We start from the raw sequence: 16,398 nt of genomic DNA, 5'->3' as shown, positions 1-16,398 counted from the left end.
GACGCGTCCACAAACTACTGGCCAGTAATTTATTAGAACTGCGTGACTATTTGTATAGAAAACAATACCTCCAGAGACCGCTAAGGTCTTGAGTGACGACCATTTACAGTGACGTCATCAGCCGTCTGCGAGCGGCTAGGGAAACGTTCAACGAAATGAATACCTTTCACTGTTGGCAGCGGCATATGAACAATGCGTTTAGTACATTCTGCTGTCTGGGTTAAACGCTCTTTCTCCTACCATATTAATCCAGCTTGCGATCACAGAATTTTCTAAACGTGTTCACACATTGCTTTCTGTGTGCAAATTTTATTAACGTTCGTAGAAATCTCTCCTAAGATAAAGCCAAAAGAAGACGATCATAACACAAAAAATACCTTAGAAAAGAAACGTAAAATCGCCGAAAATTGCGAACGTGGTGTGAGAGCTGCTGATTGAGAGCGTGAATGCAATCGGTCTACATCAACTATTTGCACTATCCTCAAGAACAAGGACAAGATTAAGGAGATAACTGCTTCAAAGTGATTGACTAAACAATGGTTTCGTAGTCTGGACGATGTCAAAAGGTTGCTCCTTATATCGATAATGAAAAGCAATTGCAAGTCGACAGTATTAACGAGAACATTATTTGTGAGAAGGTGAGAATCATTTTCGCTGGCCTCGTTAGAAAGTGCCACGATTATCAACGGTCGAAGAAATGTTTAAGGGAAGCCGTGGGTGGTTCGAGAAATTTAAGAGAAGAACCGGCATCCACAGCGTTGTGAGGGCAAGGCGAAGCAGCCAGCTCCGATATAGACAGCAGAGGACTTCATCAGCAACTTCAAGATGCTGGTAGATTTTGAGGCTCATCTGCCGCAAAAGGTTTTTATTTGACGTGACGCGTCTATACCGGAAAAAGATGACGATTGCATTCACCCTCTAAAATTCCTCAGTAGCGATTCACGAAAAGAACGCCTCCTTTCCTCTAGAGACTCCCACCAGAGTTACTGAAGCATTTCCGTAACACTCGCTTGATGATCAAACCTACCAATAACAGCAGAGTAGAATTAAATTCCCGGTCACAAGTCAATGAAAGACTGTCTCACACTGCTATTCTGTGCCAACGGAAGCGACGATTTGAAAATTAAACCAGTGCTTTCTTACCATTCTGAAACTTCACGAGCCCTTAGGAAGTGTAGTAAAGTCCAGATAAGCAGGTTAAATATGATGTGGAGGTCCAACAACAAGGCTTGGGTGACACGTGATCCATTTTTGTGATTGGCTCAACGAAGTGTTTGGTCCTTCGGTGAAAAATATTTGCTTGAGATGAATTTGCCGCTCCATGTCTTGCTGATTATGGACAACGTTCCTGAACGTCCTCCAGCCCTGAAGAATTTCAATTCATCAATATCCAATTTCTGCCTCCAAGCACCACTCCGTTACTCCAGCCTATGGATCAGGAAATTATTTCTAACTTTAAGACGCTCTATACTGAACCATTCTTCCAGCATTTCCCTGAGTTGACTGAAGCTACAAACCTCATTCTCAGAGAGTTTTGGAAACATCACTTCAACATCGTTGCCTGCGTCAGAATAGTAGCAAAGGTGTGGGAATGGGTTACCAAGAGGACTCTCTCTTCTGCTTGGAAGAAGCTTTGGCCAGAGTGCGTCGCCGAATGTGACTCTGAGGCACTAGAGTCAGTACCTGTGGAGCCTGTTAATTGTGTCTTTGGCCAAGTGTATGGGACTAGAAGCGGGTAACAATGATATCGATGAGCTTGTGGAAAATCAAAGCCAAGAAATGATCACTGAAGAGCTTATGCAGTTGCACTGTGGTTCACGCAGGAAGTTGTGGAGAGGAGTTCTACAGACGAGGAGGAGAAGGTAACAGGAAAGCTGGAATCTTCTGGCGCAAAAACAGAAACGCTGAAAGCATGAGAATCGGATGCGTCGTACACTGATAATCGTAATCCCCATAAAGCAGTGGCTATGCGTGCTACGAATTTATTTAACGATAATGATGTGTCGCATTTTAATGAAGTGTTGAGGCGTCGACAGAAACAAATGAGTATAGATAGATTCGTAGTAAATAAGAATTAGTTATACACTCCTGGAAATTGAAATAAGAACACCGTGAATTCATTGCCCCAGGAAGGGGAAACTTTATTGACACATTCCTGGGGTCAGATACATCACATGATCACACTGACAGAACCACAGGCACATAGATACAGGCAACAGAGCATGCACAATGTCGGCATTAGTACAGTGTATATCCACCTTTCGCAGCAATGCAGGCTGCTATTCTCCCATGGAGACGATCGTAGAGATGCTGGATGTAGTCCTGTGGAACGGCTTGCCATTCTATTTCCACCTGGCGCCTCAGTTGGACCAGCCTTCGTGCTGAACGTGCAGACCGCGTGAGACGACGCTTCATCCAGTCCCAAACATGCTCAATGGGGGACAGATCCGGAGATCTTGCTGGCCAGGGTAGTTGACTTACACCTTCTAGAGCACGTTGGGTGGCACGGGATACATGCGGACGTGCATTGACCTGTTGGAACAGCAAGTTCCCTTGCCGGTCTAGGAATGGTGGAACGATGGGTTCGATGACGGTTTGGATGTACCGTGCACTATTCAGTGTCCCCTCGAAGATCACCAGAGGTGTACGGCCAGTGTAGGAGATCGCTCCCCACACCATGATGCCGGGTTTCGGCCCTGTGTGCCTCGGTCGTATGCAGTCCTGATTGTGGCGCTCACCTACACGACGCCAAACACGCATACGACCATCATTGGCACCAAGGCAGAAGCGACTCTCATCGCTGAAGACGACACGTCTCCATTCGTCCCTCCATTCACGCCTGTCGCGACACCACTGGAGGCGGGCTGTACGATGTTGGGGCGTGGGCGGAAGACGGCCTAACGGTGTGCGGGACCGTAGCCCAGCTTCATGGAGACGGTTGCGAATGGTCCTCGCCGATACCCCAGGAGCAACAGTGTCCCTAATTTGCTGGGAAGTGGCGGTGCGGTCCCCTACGGCACTGCGTAGGATCCTACGGTCTTGGCGTGCATCCGTGCGTCGCTGCGGTCCGGTCCCAGGTCGACGGGCACGTGCACCTTCCGCCGACCACTGGCGACAACATAGATGTACTGTGGAGACCTCACGCCCCACGTGTTAAGCGATTCGGCGGTACGTCCACCCGGCCTCCCGCATGCCCACTATACGCCCTCGCTCAAAGACCGTCAACTGCACATACGGTTCACGTCCACGCTGTCGCGGCATGCTACCAGTGTTAAAGACTGCGATGGAGCTCCGTATGCCACGGCAAACTGGCTGACACTGACGGCGGCGGTGCACAAATGCTGCGCAGCAAGCGCCATTCGACGGCCAACACCGCGGTTCCTGGTGTGTCCGCTGTGCCGTGCGTGTGATCATTGCTTGTACAGCCCTCTCGCAGTGTCCGGAGCAAGTATGGTGGGTCTGACACACCGGTGACAATGTGTTCTTTTTTACATTTCCAGGAGTGTATATTGTGAATAATAAAGTACATGATACGGTGTGTATAATTTTCTTTAAATAAATGTCACGTACAAGATAAAATTTCAAAACTTTTTCTGCATGGAACGCTCTATGGCATTTTTCATTAATTTATAGTGGATAAATAGTTTCGCTTAATGAGTGTTTCCCACTACGAGTGAGATTCTGGAACGAATTATGCTTGCTATGCGAGGTTCAAAATAAAATACATATATATGTAAGGCCATGCCATATCACATAACTGGGTATGTATATTTTATTATTACATTTTAGAGCACTAATGATGCGTAATACGAGAGGGTGCACCGTATTAGGATGATAACAAAAAAGCATTCATTTGCAGAAGATGGATAATATATGTTCTTTTCAGCATGACAGACGTAAGTGAAGTAGCAGCTGGTGGAAAATATAAAATGGCTAATATGGGGCTTTGTCATTTCTGCCACAGACCCAGGTTCGAATAGGCTACAGCTCTAGTAGGTTGAATCTGGATCGAAATTGATACCGAATATTAGAGAAGATTTAAGTGAAATCAATGTTTATGTGAGGTAAGACACGGAAATGTGCTGACAAAAATAATATTTAACAGTTCAATGGGAACTATGTGAATAATAATTCGAATTTAAATGTGTCAAGTGTTCAAGCTCGTTAGAAATAACAGCTGTATTACACGATGTTTCATTTAAATGGAGGCGGTACCTTCCATCTCCACCATGTTAAACTGACTGTTTTCAATGCACGTTTCATCAGGAGGTTTTAACAGTAAAAGAATTAAATTTTTTCACACACATTTAAACTATTTTCTAATAAGCTGATATCTTTCGTCAGTAATATAATGAAAACGAATTTTTTAAAAAAATGTTTTAATAATCATCCACATTAAGTGCTACTTTTAAAATAAAAAAGGACATAAAGTCATTTGTAAAATAGCTACAAATCTAAAAAAAGACGATATTTCATGCATGTGTACTAAGATAATTGATGTCGCAATTTCATGCCTCTATGGTAAATGTTTATGAGCCTCCCCCCATGAACCATGCACCTTCCCGTTGGTGGGGAGGCTTGCGTGCCTCAACGATACAGATAGCCGTACCGTAGGTGCAACCACAACGGAGGGGTATCTGCTGAGAGGCCAGACAAACGTGTAGTTCCTGAAGAGGGGCAGCAGGCTTTTCAGTAGTTGCAGGGGCAACAGTCTGAATGATTGACTGATCTGGCCTTGTAACACTAACCAAAATGGCCTAGCTTTTCTGGTACTGCGAACGGCTGAAAGCTAGGGGAAACTACATCCGTAATTTTTCCCGAGGGCATGCAGCTTTACTGTATAATCAAATGATCATGGCGTACTCTTGGGTAAAATATTCCGGAGGTAAAATAGACCCCCATTCGGATCTCCGGGTGGGGACTACCCAAGAGGACGTTGGTATCAGGAGAAAGAAAACTGGCGTTCTACGGATCGGAGCGTGGAATGTCAGATCCCTTAATCGGACAGGTAGGTTAGAAAATTTAAAAAGGGAAATGGATAGGTTAAAGTTAGATATAGTGGGAATTAGTGAAGTTTGGTGCAGGAGGAACAAGACTTCGGATCAGGTGACTAGAGGGTTATAAACACAAAATCAAATAGGGGTAATGCAGGAGTAGGTTTAATAATGAATAAAAAAATAGTTGTACGCACCTACTACAAACAACATAGTGAACGCATTATTGTGGCCAAGATAGACACGAAGCCCACACCTACTACAGTAGTACAAGTTTATTATATGCCAACTAGCTTCGCAGATGACGAAGAAATTGATGAAATGGGTGAGGAGATAAAAGAAATTATTCAGGTAGTGGAGGGAGACGAAAATTTAATAATCATGGGTCACTTAGTCAGTAGGAAAAGGGAGAGAAGGAAACATAGTAGGTGAATATGGATTGGGGGAGAGAAATGAAAGAGGAAGCCGCCTGGTAGAATTTTGCGCACGGCATAACTTAATCACAGTTAATACTTGGTTTAAGAATCATGAAAGAAGGTTGTATACATGGAAGAACCCTGGGGATACTAAAAGATATCAGTTAGATTATATAATGGTAAGACAGAGATTTAGGAATCAGGTTTTAAATTGTAAGACATTTCCAGGGGCAGATGTGGACTCTGACCACAACCTATTAGTTATGACCTGTTGATTAAAACTGAAGAAACTGCAAAAAGGTGGGAATTTAAGGAGATGAGACTTGGATAAACTGAAAGTACCAGATATTGTACAGAGTTTCAGGGAGACCATAAGGGAACAATTGACAGGAATGGGGGAAATAAATACAGTAGAAGAAGAATGGGTAGCTTTGAGAGATGAAATAGTGAAGGCAGCAGATGATCAAATAGGTAAAAAGACGATGGCTAGCAGAAACCCTTGGGTAACATAAGAAATATTGAATTTAATTGATGAAAGGAGAAAATATAAAAATGCAGTAAATGAAGCAGGCAAAAAGGAATACAAACGTATCAAAAATGAGATCGACAGGAAGTGCAAAATAGCTAAGCAGGGATGGCTAGAGGACAAATGTAAGGATGTAGAAGCTTGTCTCACTAGGGGTAAGATAGATACTGCCTACAGGAAAATTAAAGAAACCTTTGGTGAAAGGAACACCACTTGCATGAATATCAGGAGCTTTGATGGAAACCCAGTTCTAAGCAAAGAAGGGAAAGCAGAAAGGTAGAAGAAGTATATAGAGTGTCTATACAAGGGCGATGTACTTGAGGACAATATTATGGAAATGGAAGAGGATGTAGATGAAGATGAAATGGGAGATATGATATTGTGTGAAGCGTTCGACAGAGCACTGAAAGATGTGAGCCGAAACAAGGTCCCGGGAGTAGACAACATTCCATTAGAACTACTGACAGCCTTGGGAGAGCCAGTCCTTACAAAATTCTACCATCTGGTGAGCAAGATGTATGAGACAGGCGAAATACCCTCAGACTTCAAGAAGAATATAATGATACCAATCCCAAAGAAAACAGGTGTTGACAGATGTGAAAATTACCGACCTATCAGATTAATAAGTATCAGCTGCAAAATTCTAACGCGAATTCTTTACATATGAATGGAAAACCTGATAGAAGCTGGAACACGTGAGGCAATACTGACCTTACGACTTATCTTAGAAGAAAGATTAAGGAAATGCAAACCTACGTTTCTAGCATTTGTAGACTTAGAGAAAGCTTTTGACAATGTTGACTGGAATACTCTCTTTGAAATACTAAAGGTGGCAGGGGTAAAATACAGGGAGCGAAAGGCTATTTACAATTTGTACAGAAAGCAGATGGCAGTTATAAGAGTCGAGGGCTATGAAAGGGAAGCAGTGGTTGGGAAGGGAGTGAGACAGGGTTGTAGCCTATCCCCAATGTTATTCAATCTGTATATGGAGCAAGCAATAAAGGAAACTAAAGAAAACTTCGGAGTAGGTATTAAAATCCGTGGAGAAGAAATAAAAACTTTGAGGTTCGCCGATGACATTGCAATTCTGTCAGAGAGGGCAAAAGATTTGGAAGAGCAGTTGAAGGGAATGGACAGTGTCTTGAAAAGAGGGTATAAGATGAACATCAACAAAAGCAAAACGAGGATAATGGAATGTAGTCGAATGAAGTCGGGTGCTGCTGAGGGAATTAGATTAGGAAATGAGACACTTAAAGTAGTAAAGGAGTTTTGCTATTTGGGGAGCAAAATAACTGATGATGGTGGAAGTAGAGAGGATATAAAATGTAGACTGGCAATGGGAAGGAAAGAAGAGAAATTTGTTAACATCGTGTATTCATTTAAGTGTAAGGAAGTCGTTTCTCAAAGTATTTGTATGGAGTGTAGCCACGTATGGGAGTGAAATGTGGACGATAAATAGCTTAGACAAGAAGATGATAGAAGCTTTCGAAATGTGGTGCTACAGGAGAATGCTGAAGATTAGATGGGTGGATCACATAACTAATGTGGAGGTATTGAATAGAATTGGGGAGAAGAGGAGCTTGTGGCATAACTTGACTAGAAGAAGGGATCGGTTGGTAGGACATGTTCTGAGTCATGGAGGGATCACCTGTTTAGTATTGGAGGGCAGCGAAGAGGGTAAAAATCGTAGAGGGAGACCAAGAGATGAATACACTAAGCAGATTCAGAAGGATGTAGGCTGCAGTAGGTACTGGAAGATGAAGAAGCTTGTACAAGATAGAGTAGCTTGGAGAGCTGCATCAAACCAGTCTCAGGACTGAAGACCACAACAAAAACAACATGGTAAATGGTTTCAGAGGAAAGTTAAATTTAGCTAGAAAAACAGTGAAAGTTGTATGAAATTATGTTCAAAATTTTCATCCACTTGTAATGCCTTTAAACCATTCCTACTATGCACTCATAATTTATTTTTATTTTTTCATAGTATCAGCCTTGGATTCCTCTGGCACTGATATACAAGCAGTTTGCGGTATATAACCATATTTATCAATTGGTCTAATTCCTCATACTACTTACTTTGTTCCGATAATTGGCTTACTCTCTCATAATACTCAGTTCATGGCCATCTGTCGCCATTTGGGTTACCATGTGTATCGTTATTGTAGTGCACGTGTGCAATTTTCCCGATTGAATATTTACCTCCTGACGAGTGTCTTTCGTTACCCAATGTGCTATTCATGTATTTATCACTTCTGGCGTTGTATCAGCGTGTTCTAATAGTCTATAAACAATTCCTATCTTTCTTATGCTATGCACATAAGATATTGAGACCAAAATTCTACGTCACATGAAGCAAACTATAAGAAAACTTTTGTGTGGTGTTTTCCTTCCATTCGCTCTTGGACTGTTCGTAGTCTTTGTAATACGAGGCTAGTTATATAGTTTTAATCATCGGCTCGAAAAAATTGGGTTATGTAATTTTTATCTAGGTGCTAGAAATCCCAGTGCCACGTTAGCGTAGCACACAGCTAGAAGAGCCAAAACAAAATAGCGGAGTGCATTGACAAAATTTGCCAAAGAGCGGCAATTTGTGTTCTTAGTTTGAAGAGGAACATAGTTGCAATGGTTCCAACAGTGGGAGAAACAGGACAGAGTCAATAATGACGTCACTGAGACATGGGGTTGCTACACTCCTCCCAACTGACAAAGGTCGATTACCTTATGTATAAAATGGTGTGAAATTCAAATTTTCGCGGTAAATCAAAAATTGTTGGTAATTCAACTGTGTTTTCCCACTCATTTGGAACTAGGAATGTTGTGGAAGCATAAATTCTCAAGAAAATCGAAAATTCAAAATGCCGCATTGGCATGCTGTCTGACCTGGAATAGTGGGAATGCCTCTAACGTATCAAATACTAAATGATTAAAGTAATTTCTCAAGAAATTGAAATTTAAGTCCAGTATTGCATAATGAAATGACACAACCTTTATAATCCATCTGAACAGTAGGAACGGTACCAAGAGAAAGGCAGGAGTCAATGTCGAGGCGCCAGCTTGCATGAAATTCGGTCATTGAACACACTAATAAAAATCATAACTTTGCAACCAGGAAGCTATGGGGATGATTTTAAAACGTTTTATGACATATTCCAGGGCGTCCATCTTGGACTGAGACGTCATAGATCCTGCCCCAGTGTTACAGGTCAGCCAAAATGACAATGCTCCATCTTGGATTTTTTAATTTCCCGCCAACTTATACTTAGGATCTGAGTGGGGAAACATGCTAGTACTACTTGACAATATTTCGAATTTCCCAGCATTTTTGAATTTCCTACCATTTTGTTCATAGCGCCAAGGCCTTTGTCACATGGTGATGAGGGTTATGCATTATTGTCAAAGAAACCTGAATGACGAAGAACGAAGTGAGAGTCCACCTCTCCAACAAGAATCAGGGGATGCAAGAGAAGTGAAGACCGTGGTAGTCGGAGATCTTCTTAGCCGAGTAGATAGTGAAAAAAGTGAAAACTACTCATAAATCAGTTTTAAAGAGTTTTCAACAGTTTTGATCCTGACCAAAATCGCTCTCGGCTAGGTCTTGTCACTGCTCACACCTAATAAAAGAGCCTTTGGAACCATAGCAGAGGAAATGTTGTAGCTGTGTCAGAGCAACGTAGATGAATTCTTTAGTCATCTGATTACTACCGGTGTGTGCTTGTATCACCCATAGCAAGACGAACAGTGGAAACATATGGATTCGGCAAGCGTCAAGGAAGGAGAGGAGCCAACCATGATGATGCTGATGGTTCTTTGGGACATGTATGTTGCGATGCAAACATGTGCTCGTAAGGAACAGACCATCGTACGCTGTCAGAACGAAGCATGGTGGAACCCAGTTACAGGAATCGTGTTTACTCCACGACAACGCCCCTTCTTTTCTATGAACTCAGTATCATGCATGTTCATTTCGTCTAGAAAATCATGCGTCGCTTCCCCCCCCGCCCCCCTTGACCTCTGACTACTTAGGCTGATCACCCAGAACATGATGACCACTGCCAAACGCCACGCTGGATACCATCTGGTGGCGTTGTGGGCATGGGTCGTGGTAACTAAAGTTTGTAAACGGAGCAGGGATGAAAAGGTGATCAGCCTATCGAAGATATGGCCTGCTTATGGGGAAATCCAAAGAGCAGATTTTGCAGAACCTGTGAACGAGTGTCTCGAAAACGGCGTAGCTGGTCGAACGTTCACGTGCTCCTGACATGAGCATCTGCGGAATGAGGTAGGAGGACAGTGAAACTACCACTAGGCGCTAGATAGTTGGACGTCAACGACTCTTCATAGAATGTAGGATTCGGAGGCTTTGTTCTGTAGCATTTCTGCCGAAAGAGCACAAGTTTTTCGGAATACACCGTTCATCGTACGTTCTTCAAAACAGAGCTCCTCAGCAGACCACCCCTACGTGTTCACACGTCGTCAATTACGATGCAGCGGACACGGGACCATCTAGATTCGACCGCCAATCAATGGTAACGTATCAGGTCTGCAGGTGAATCACGTTTTTACTACAGTAAGTCCATGGTCGTCGGTCGTCTCCACAAACGCTGTCATCAAGGGGAACGGTGGCTCTAGACGTGCAGTGCGCCTCGGACGCAGTCTGGTGGGAGCAGTATTAAGCTATGGTAGGCATTATCCTGCGTTTGCATGGGACCTGTGGTAGTAAGTTGAGAGGTGCTGACGGATGTGAGCAACTTGCATACCTTCATGCTTGATGTCATCTTTCAGCAGTATATTTATAATTGTCCATGTCTCGGAGCCAAAACCGTACTACAGTGGTTTGAGGAGCATTGTACTGAACTCACGTTGATGTCTCGGCGACCAAATTCGCCTGATGTATATCTCATCTGTTTCGCTTCGCCATCACCGCGTACACAAAATGAGCGGCCCATTATTTACGCGAATTACATGAGCTGATCGTAGACTTCTAAGTGCACATGCCAGCACCACAAGCCACCCAATAAACTGTCGGCTCTCTGATACGAAGAATCAGTTACTTATTTCATTTCGAAGACGGACAAACAAGCTATTAAGCAGGTGCTCATTATGTTTTGGTTCATCAGTTTATTTTTTTCTCTACATCTACATCTATATCAATACGCTAAAAGCAACCCGACAGGGTGTGGCTGAGGGTACTTGGGATACCACTAACTGATCCCGCCTTCCCTGTTCCACCCGCCAGTCGAGGAATGATTATTAGCAAGCCTCTGTATCAGCTCTGACTTCCTTACTTTTTTGGTTTTGGTCATTTCACGAGACATTTATGGGAGGAAGCAATATGCTGTCAAACTCTCCCAGAAAGTACTCTCTCGAAATTTCTGTAGTAAACCTCTCCGTGATACACAATGCCTCCTTGTAGTTCTGCCACTAGCCTTTGTTGAGAATCTCTGTAACGCTCTCTCGCTGCTAAACGATCCAGTGACAAAACGCGCCACTCTTCGTTACATCTTCTTTGACCCTTCTGTCAGACCTACCTGATAAGGGTCCCAGAGTGACAAAGAAACCTCAAGTTTCGGAGAACAAGCACCTTCGTGGATGAGTTACATTTCCATACTATTCTTCCTGTTAGTCTCAGTTGGTATCTGCTTTACCTACTCTTCGTCCTTCCACACAAGGTTTCTCTGGGTAGTTACTCCTAGATATTTTGCTGTAGATACTCTGTCCAGTAATTTGTGATCAATATCGTACTTGTACAGTAGTGGATTATTTTCCATACGTATACATGTCACATTCGTTCACGTTCAGGGTCAACTGCCAAAGCCTCGAGCATTCGTAAATCCTCTGTAGCTCATTCTGCAAATAGATATAGTCTTCTAGCGTTGCTACTTTCTTAGAGACAACCTCAGCATTTGCCAACAGTCAAAGAGCTTCCGGCGCTTTCTACTAGATTACTACACTGTAAACAATAACGGTCCTATCACACTTCCTTCGAGGATTCAAGTAATTATCTTTATATCTATCGACGTTGTTGCGTTAAGATTGACGTTTTGAGTTCCATCTGCCAGGAAGTCTTGAACACAGTTACAAATCTGGTCCAATACTCGCAAAGCTATTTTTTTTTTCTTTTTCCAGTAAACAGCAGTGCGAGACGATCTCAAGTGCCTCAAAGCAAGCATTGCACAATAACGACAAGCTTGAACGTTTCCTGAAAAGTAGCAACGCAAGGTCTCCGCCAAGTCACCCATCGTTAGGAAAAATATATTGCATTGAAGGATGAATATGGAGAGATGGATTAACGTGGTTACCAAATTTCACGAGATAAAATTAATACTTACATCTACACCTACATCTGCGTCTACATATAAACCATCTACACACACAATTCGCAATCCATTGTATGATGCGTGCCTGAGGGTAACTCTTGCAAGACTGCTACTTTGCTCCTTTTCTGTCCCGTTCGCAAAGAATGTAAGGAAGAATCGACTGTCTACGAGTATGTGCCTCCGTAAGCGTAAAAATTCTCTTAGCTTGCCTTCGTATACCTTACGCAAAATGTTCGTTGGCGGCAGTAGTTCCTCAGCTTCAAATGCCAGCTCTCTAAATTTTCTAAATACTGCTTTGCGAAAAGAACGTCATCTTCCTCTCAGTCAGGCGCCCATACAATTGTTCGTAGTGGGGAGCCTAGGATGGGGAGGGGGAAGAGTGGAATATCTTTAATTTTCTCCTCCTTTTCTTTCTTTTTCTTTTTTTTTTTTTTTTTTTGGAAGACGAATGGCAACGTGTAAATAACAATAAAAAGATCTAGTTTCGACCCCGCCTAAAACCTTCAACCTATCGACTACTGACTCTTTTCCTGAAAGACTGACTACACCACGTTTTCCGCGTTCACTGAAGTCGTGGTCCTCCCTTGCCCCCAAGCATGGGCCGCGTTGCTCCAGTGTTTCCTATTGGTGCCCATCTCCGAAATACTTGCGTGTTTATCGAACCTACCAGTAACAAATCTAGCAGCCCGCCTCTAAGTTGCAGCATTACGCTTAGATATTTAGTCGACATGACTGTCACGCAGCACACTAGCCTGATGCTGTTTTAGAACGTTGCTGGAGTGTTAAAATTTTGCTACACTTAGAGAAAGTTGCCATGCATGACACCAGCAACAAAATGTGCCTTCTGGAATTGTCACTGAATGACGATACCTGCCCGTACAACGTAGCGTTAGGAAACAGCCGCACATCGCTGCTAACTCTGCCCGTCAGTTTTTATGGTTATCCACTAGTAATTAGATAGAAAAATTACTAACGTCCTTGAATGAATGTGATCCAAGCATCTCTTCATGTTTGAAGGTCAGAAAGAGATTTACGTTAAGTGCGGTATGCGGCGTAGAGGTGCAAACTAGAGAACAGTGACAGGCCTACAACGTGGATGACTTCTTAGTTCTCGCGGTTCTAGGCGCGCAGTCCGGAACCGTGCGACTGCTACGGTCGCAGGTTCGAATCCTGCCTCGGGCATGGATGTGTGTGATGTCCTTAGGTTAGTTAGGTTTAAGTAGTTCTAAGTTCTAGGGGACTAATGACCACAGCAGTTGAGTCCCATAGTGTTCAGAGCCACTTCTTAGTTTTCTTGCACAAACATAAGCCACAGTAGTAGAGCGCCATGCCAGTAATTCACTACATAAAGCTTGAGAGATTGAGAGATGAAGCGCACTTCCTAGTCGCCTGCTTGCAGGTGGGTGCTGGGCGACGCGCTGTGCAAGATGTTCCAGTTCGTGCACAGCCTCAGCTACACGGCATCCATCTTGATACTGGTGGTGATCTGCACCGAGCGCTACGTCGCCATCATACACCCCATGGCCTGCAAGAGCATCCTCACCCCGACCAGGCTCATGGTAAGGATTCACCTGCTGATCTCTGAATCGCTGCCAAACAAACTAATTAAGACGACACATTGCATACAACATGCAGAAACACAGCTGGATATTCATACGAATCAATAACGATTAGTGGCTTCGGACATCATCTGAACTGTGTCAATAGATCACTTTTATAAAAAATGTGCCAATTATTTTTTTATGGTAGCAGACATTCAGAGTCGGTAGGGATGAATTGATACGCTGTTGTAGCATTTTTCTTTTAGTTATAGAGACCGTAATTTCTACAGTTATGCATGCTACACTGTTTTTTGGCTTCTGTTCTCATTTCTAAATGGTTATTAGCCACAGTAACTGATGAATTACTTTCTCAAATCAAGATTTCTGATACGTTTTCCAGTCTCAGACATTTGTGTTGTATACATGCAGACTGAAAGACGAATGAAAAATTCTGCGAAGGCCGAGGTTTGAATTCAGGTTTCTCGTTCACGAGGTAGATGCGCTAGCCACTAAGCCACCTTGGCCTTAGTACAAATTTTCATTCGTCGCTTCAAGTCTTTATAGTGAAAGAGAACAGCTGACACGAAACTCAAAAATAAATCATTTACAAAACGCTATTTTTAAGCACAGATGCTTTCAGTTTCGAGTCCGCAGCTCGTGGTCGTGCGATAGCGCTCTCGCTTCCCGCGCCCGGGTTCCCGGATTCGATTTCCGGGGGGGTTAGGGATTTTCTTTGCCTCGTGATGACTGGGTGTTGTGTGATGTCCTTAGGTTAGTTAGGTTTAAGTACTTCTAAGTTCCAGGGGACTGATGACCATAGATGTTAAGTCCCATAATGCTCAGAGCTATTTTTTTTTTTTTTAGTGCTCAGAGCCATTTTTCAGTTTTGATAACAATGCTCGACGGATTTCTTTTAATTCCATTTACGAAGATAATTCGGCTGTGAATTCAGATTTAATTTCAGATGGTTCATTTTGATGTAATTATAGTTTTTTTAAATGGTTACGGCAGCCTTTCAGCCTTTGTCGGCAAAATTACATGCTTTCGTAAATGAGACTTCCAAAGGCAAACAATGAAAACAAAAAGTCTTCCTTGGAGAAATACTCAAAAAACAAATGACATGGCGGTCACGATAAGATCGTATTTTAGTGTCGTGAAGAAGAAGATTGCATCTGTATACAGTGATGTTAAACGCTCATCCTGTTCCTTCGACAAGTTTTTATATCACGAGCAAGGTAGCAGAGAATCCCTTTACATAAAAAGTGTGGCTCGTGTGACTTAATATGGAGCGGTATCTTCTCCATCTTCTGGGCATTCGTCAATGTATTCGTCTTCACTTTCACAATATCAGAAGGCACAGCTATTGGTAACTCTTTACTGTCATGTAAATGGCAAGTGAGGATACTGCACAGTTTTTTTTTCAATGTAATTCCATACTTCTCTTCATATTAGAAGACCAGTCCATTTCGTGGTTCTCTTAAATCACGGTTACAGCAGAGCATCCCTCTGACCAGTCTATCAGAAGTGTAATACATAACGAACAGATATATCAGGTAGTCCAGTTCTTCGACTGGTCATCTCTCTTATATCCAAAATAAAATTCACAGCTCCTCTTTACAAGAGGGTTCAATTTTCGTTATTGGCGTATCAGTGTTCACCCGTAACACAAAAGAAATAATTTGCGTTATTTACACAAATATGAGGCATTTCGTCTTCTGAACTAATACAAACCTCAAACCTTCACGAAATCTGTACACTGTTTGGCAGTTGCTAACGAACAGAGACATTGTTAAACAGGAATAACCAATAGTTAATGGTATATTTGTAATGAAAAATGATACAGATTTCACCATCTGGGAAAAGGGGATAACAGACATAAATAACATTCGTGTTTGACACAGCTCAGTTTTCTGTCATAGAGGTCGATATCGGACTCTCAGTAAGGAATACGTTTTCTCGGGCTTCAGCGCACTTCGTCTGCTATTCATGCTCGCTACCAAACAGTTGAGAACTCCTTGGAGGATATCACCCCAGTCATCCCTCAAGGCTGATTCCAGTTCTTGCGCGGTCCGACGAAGGGGTGTTTGTTGAAAAACACGTCTGCCAAGAGCATATCACGTAATCGCTGTAAGGTTTAGATCCGGGGAGTATGCAAGCCATTCCGTACGTTCAATGTCTTGGCTTTCCAGTGTATCCAACAGGTCGGAGACCCTGTGTGAGCAGGTATTGTCATCCATAAATACCAAGTCGAGACCTACAGTACCCCTAAACATGGGTTCGGCGTCCGAATAATCTCCCTGCAATACCGCTGTGCTATAACTGTACTTCGAGCACGGATATGCTACGCTATTCAGCCATTTTGCGTAATACCAATGACGTTCATAAACATTCTGCGGTGTGTAATGTATTCAGCTCTCTCTCTTCATTAAGTGGTGGCTGAAATGGAATAATTACCGACTCTGCATTCAGCCAGGAAGAAAAATCGGGAAGGGCTGGACCAGTGGGGATTTTACACACTTCATTCACCCTCAGAACACGAATTTATTTCACACAGTTTCCATCACGTATCAACCAATTAAGCTTTTATTTAGTATTTAAATTAAT

At 42.9% G+C, this 16,398-nt stretch overlaps 1 protein-coding gene across 1 annotated transcript in view; it reads left to right on the top strand.

Annotated features, from left to right (window-relative positions):
• Positions 1-16,398, top strand: part of LOC126273307 (trissin receptor-like) — a 151,659-nt gene that overhangs the window by 30,255 nt on the left and 105,006 nt on the right. The window contains exon 3 of the mRNA XM_049976851.1: positions 13,653-13,812. Coding sequence (XP_049832808.1) covers positions 13,653-13,812 — 160 coding nt within the window. The remainder of the gene's footprint in view (positions 1-13,652; positions 13,813-16,398) is intronic.

The sequence above is a fragment of the Schistocerca gregaria genome, chromosome 5, assembly GCF_023897955.1.
Source record: "Schistocerca gregaria isolate iqSchGreg1 chromosome 5, iqSchGreg1.2, whole genome shotgun sequence".
In the NCBI taxonomy this organism is placed as follows: domain Eukaryota; kingdom Metazoa; phylum Arthropoda; class Insecta; order Orthoptera; family Acrididae; genus Schistocerca; species Schistocerca gregaria.
This window is presented reverse-complemented; position numbering and strand designations above follow the sequence as displayed.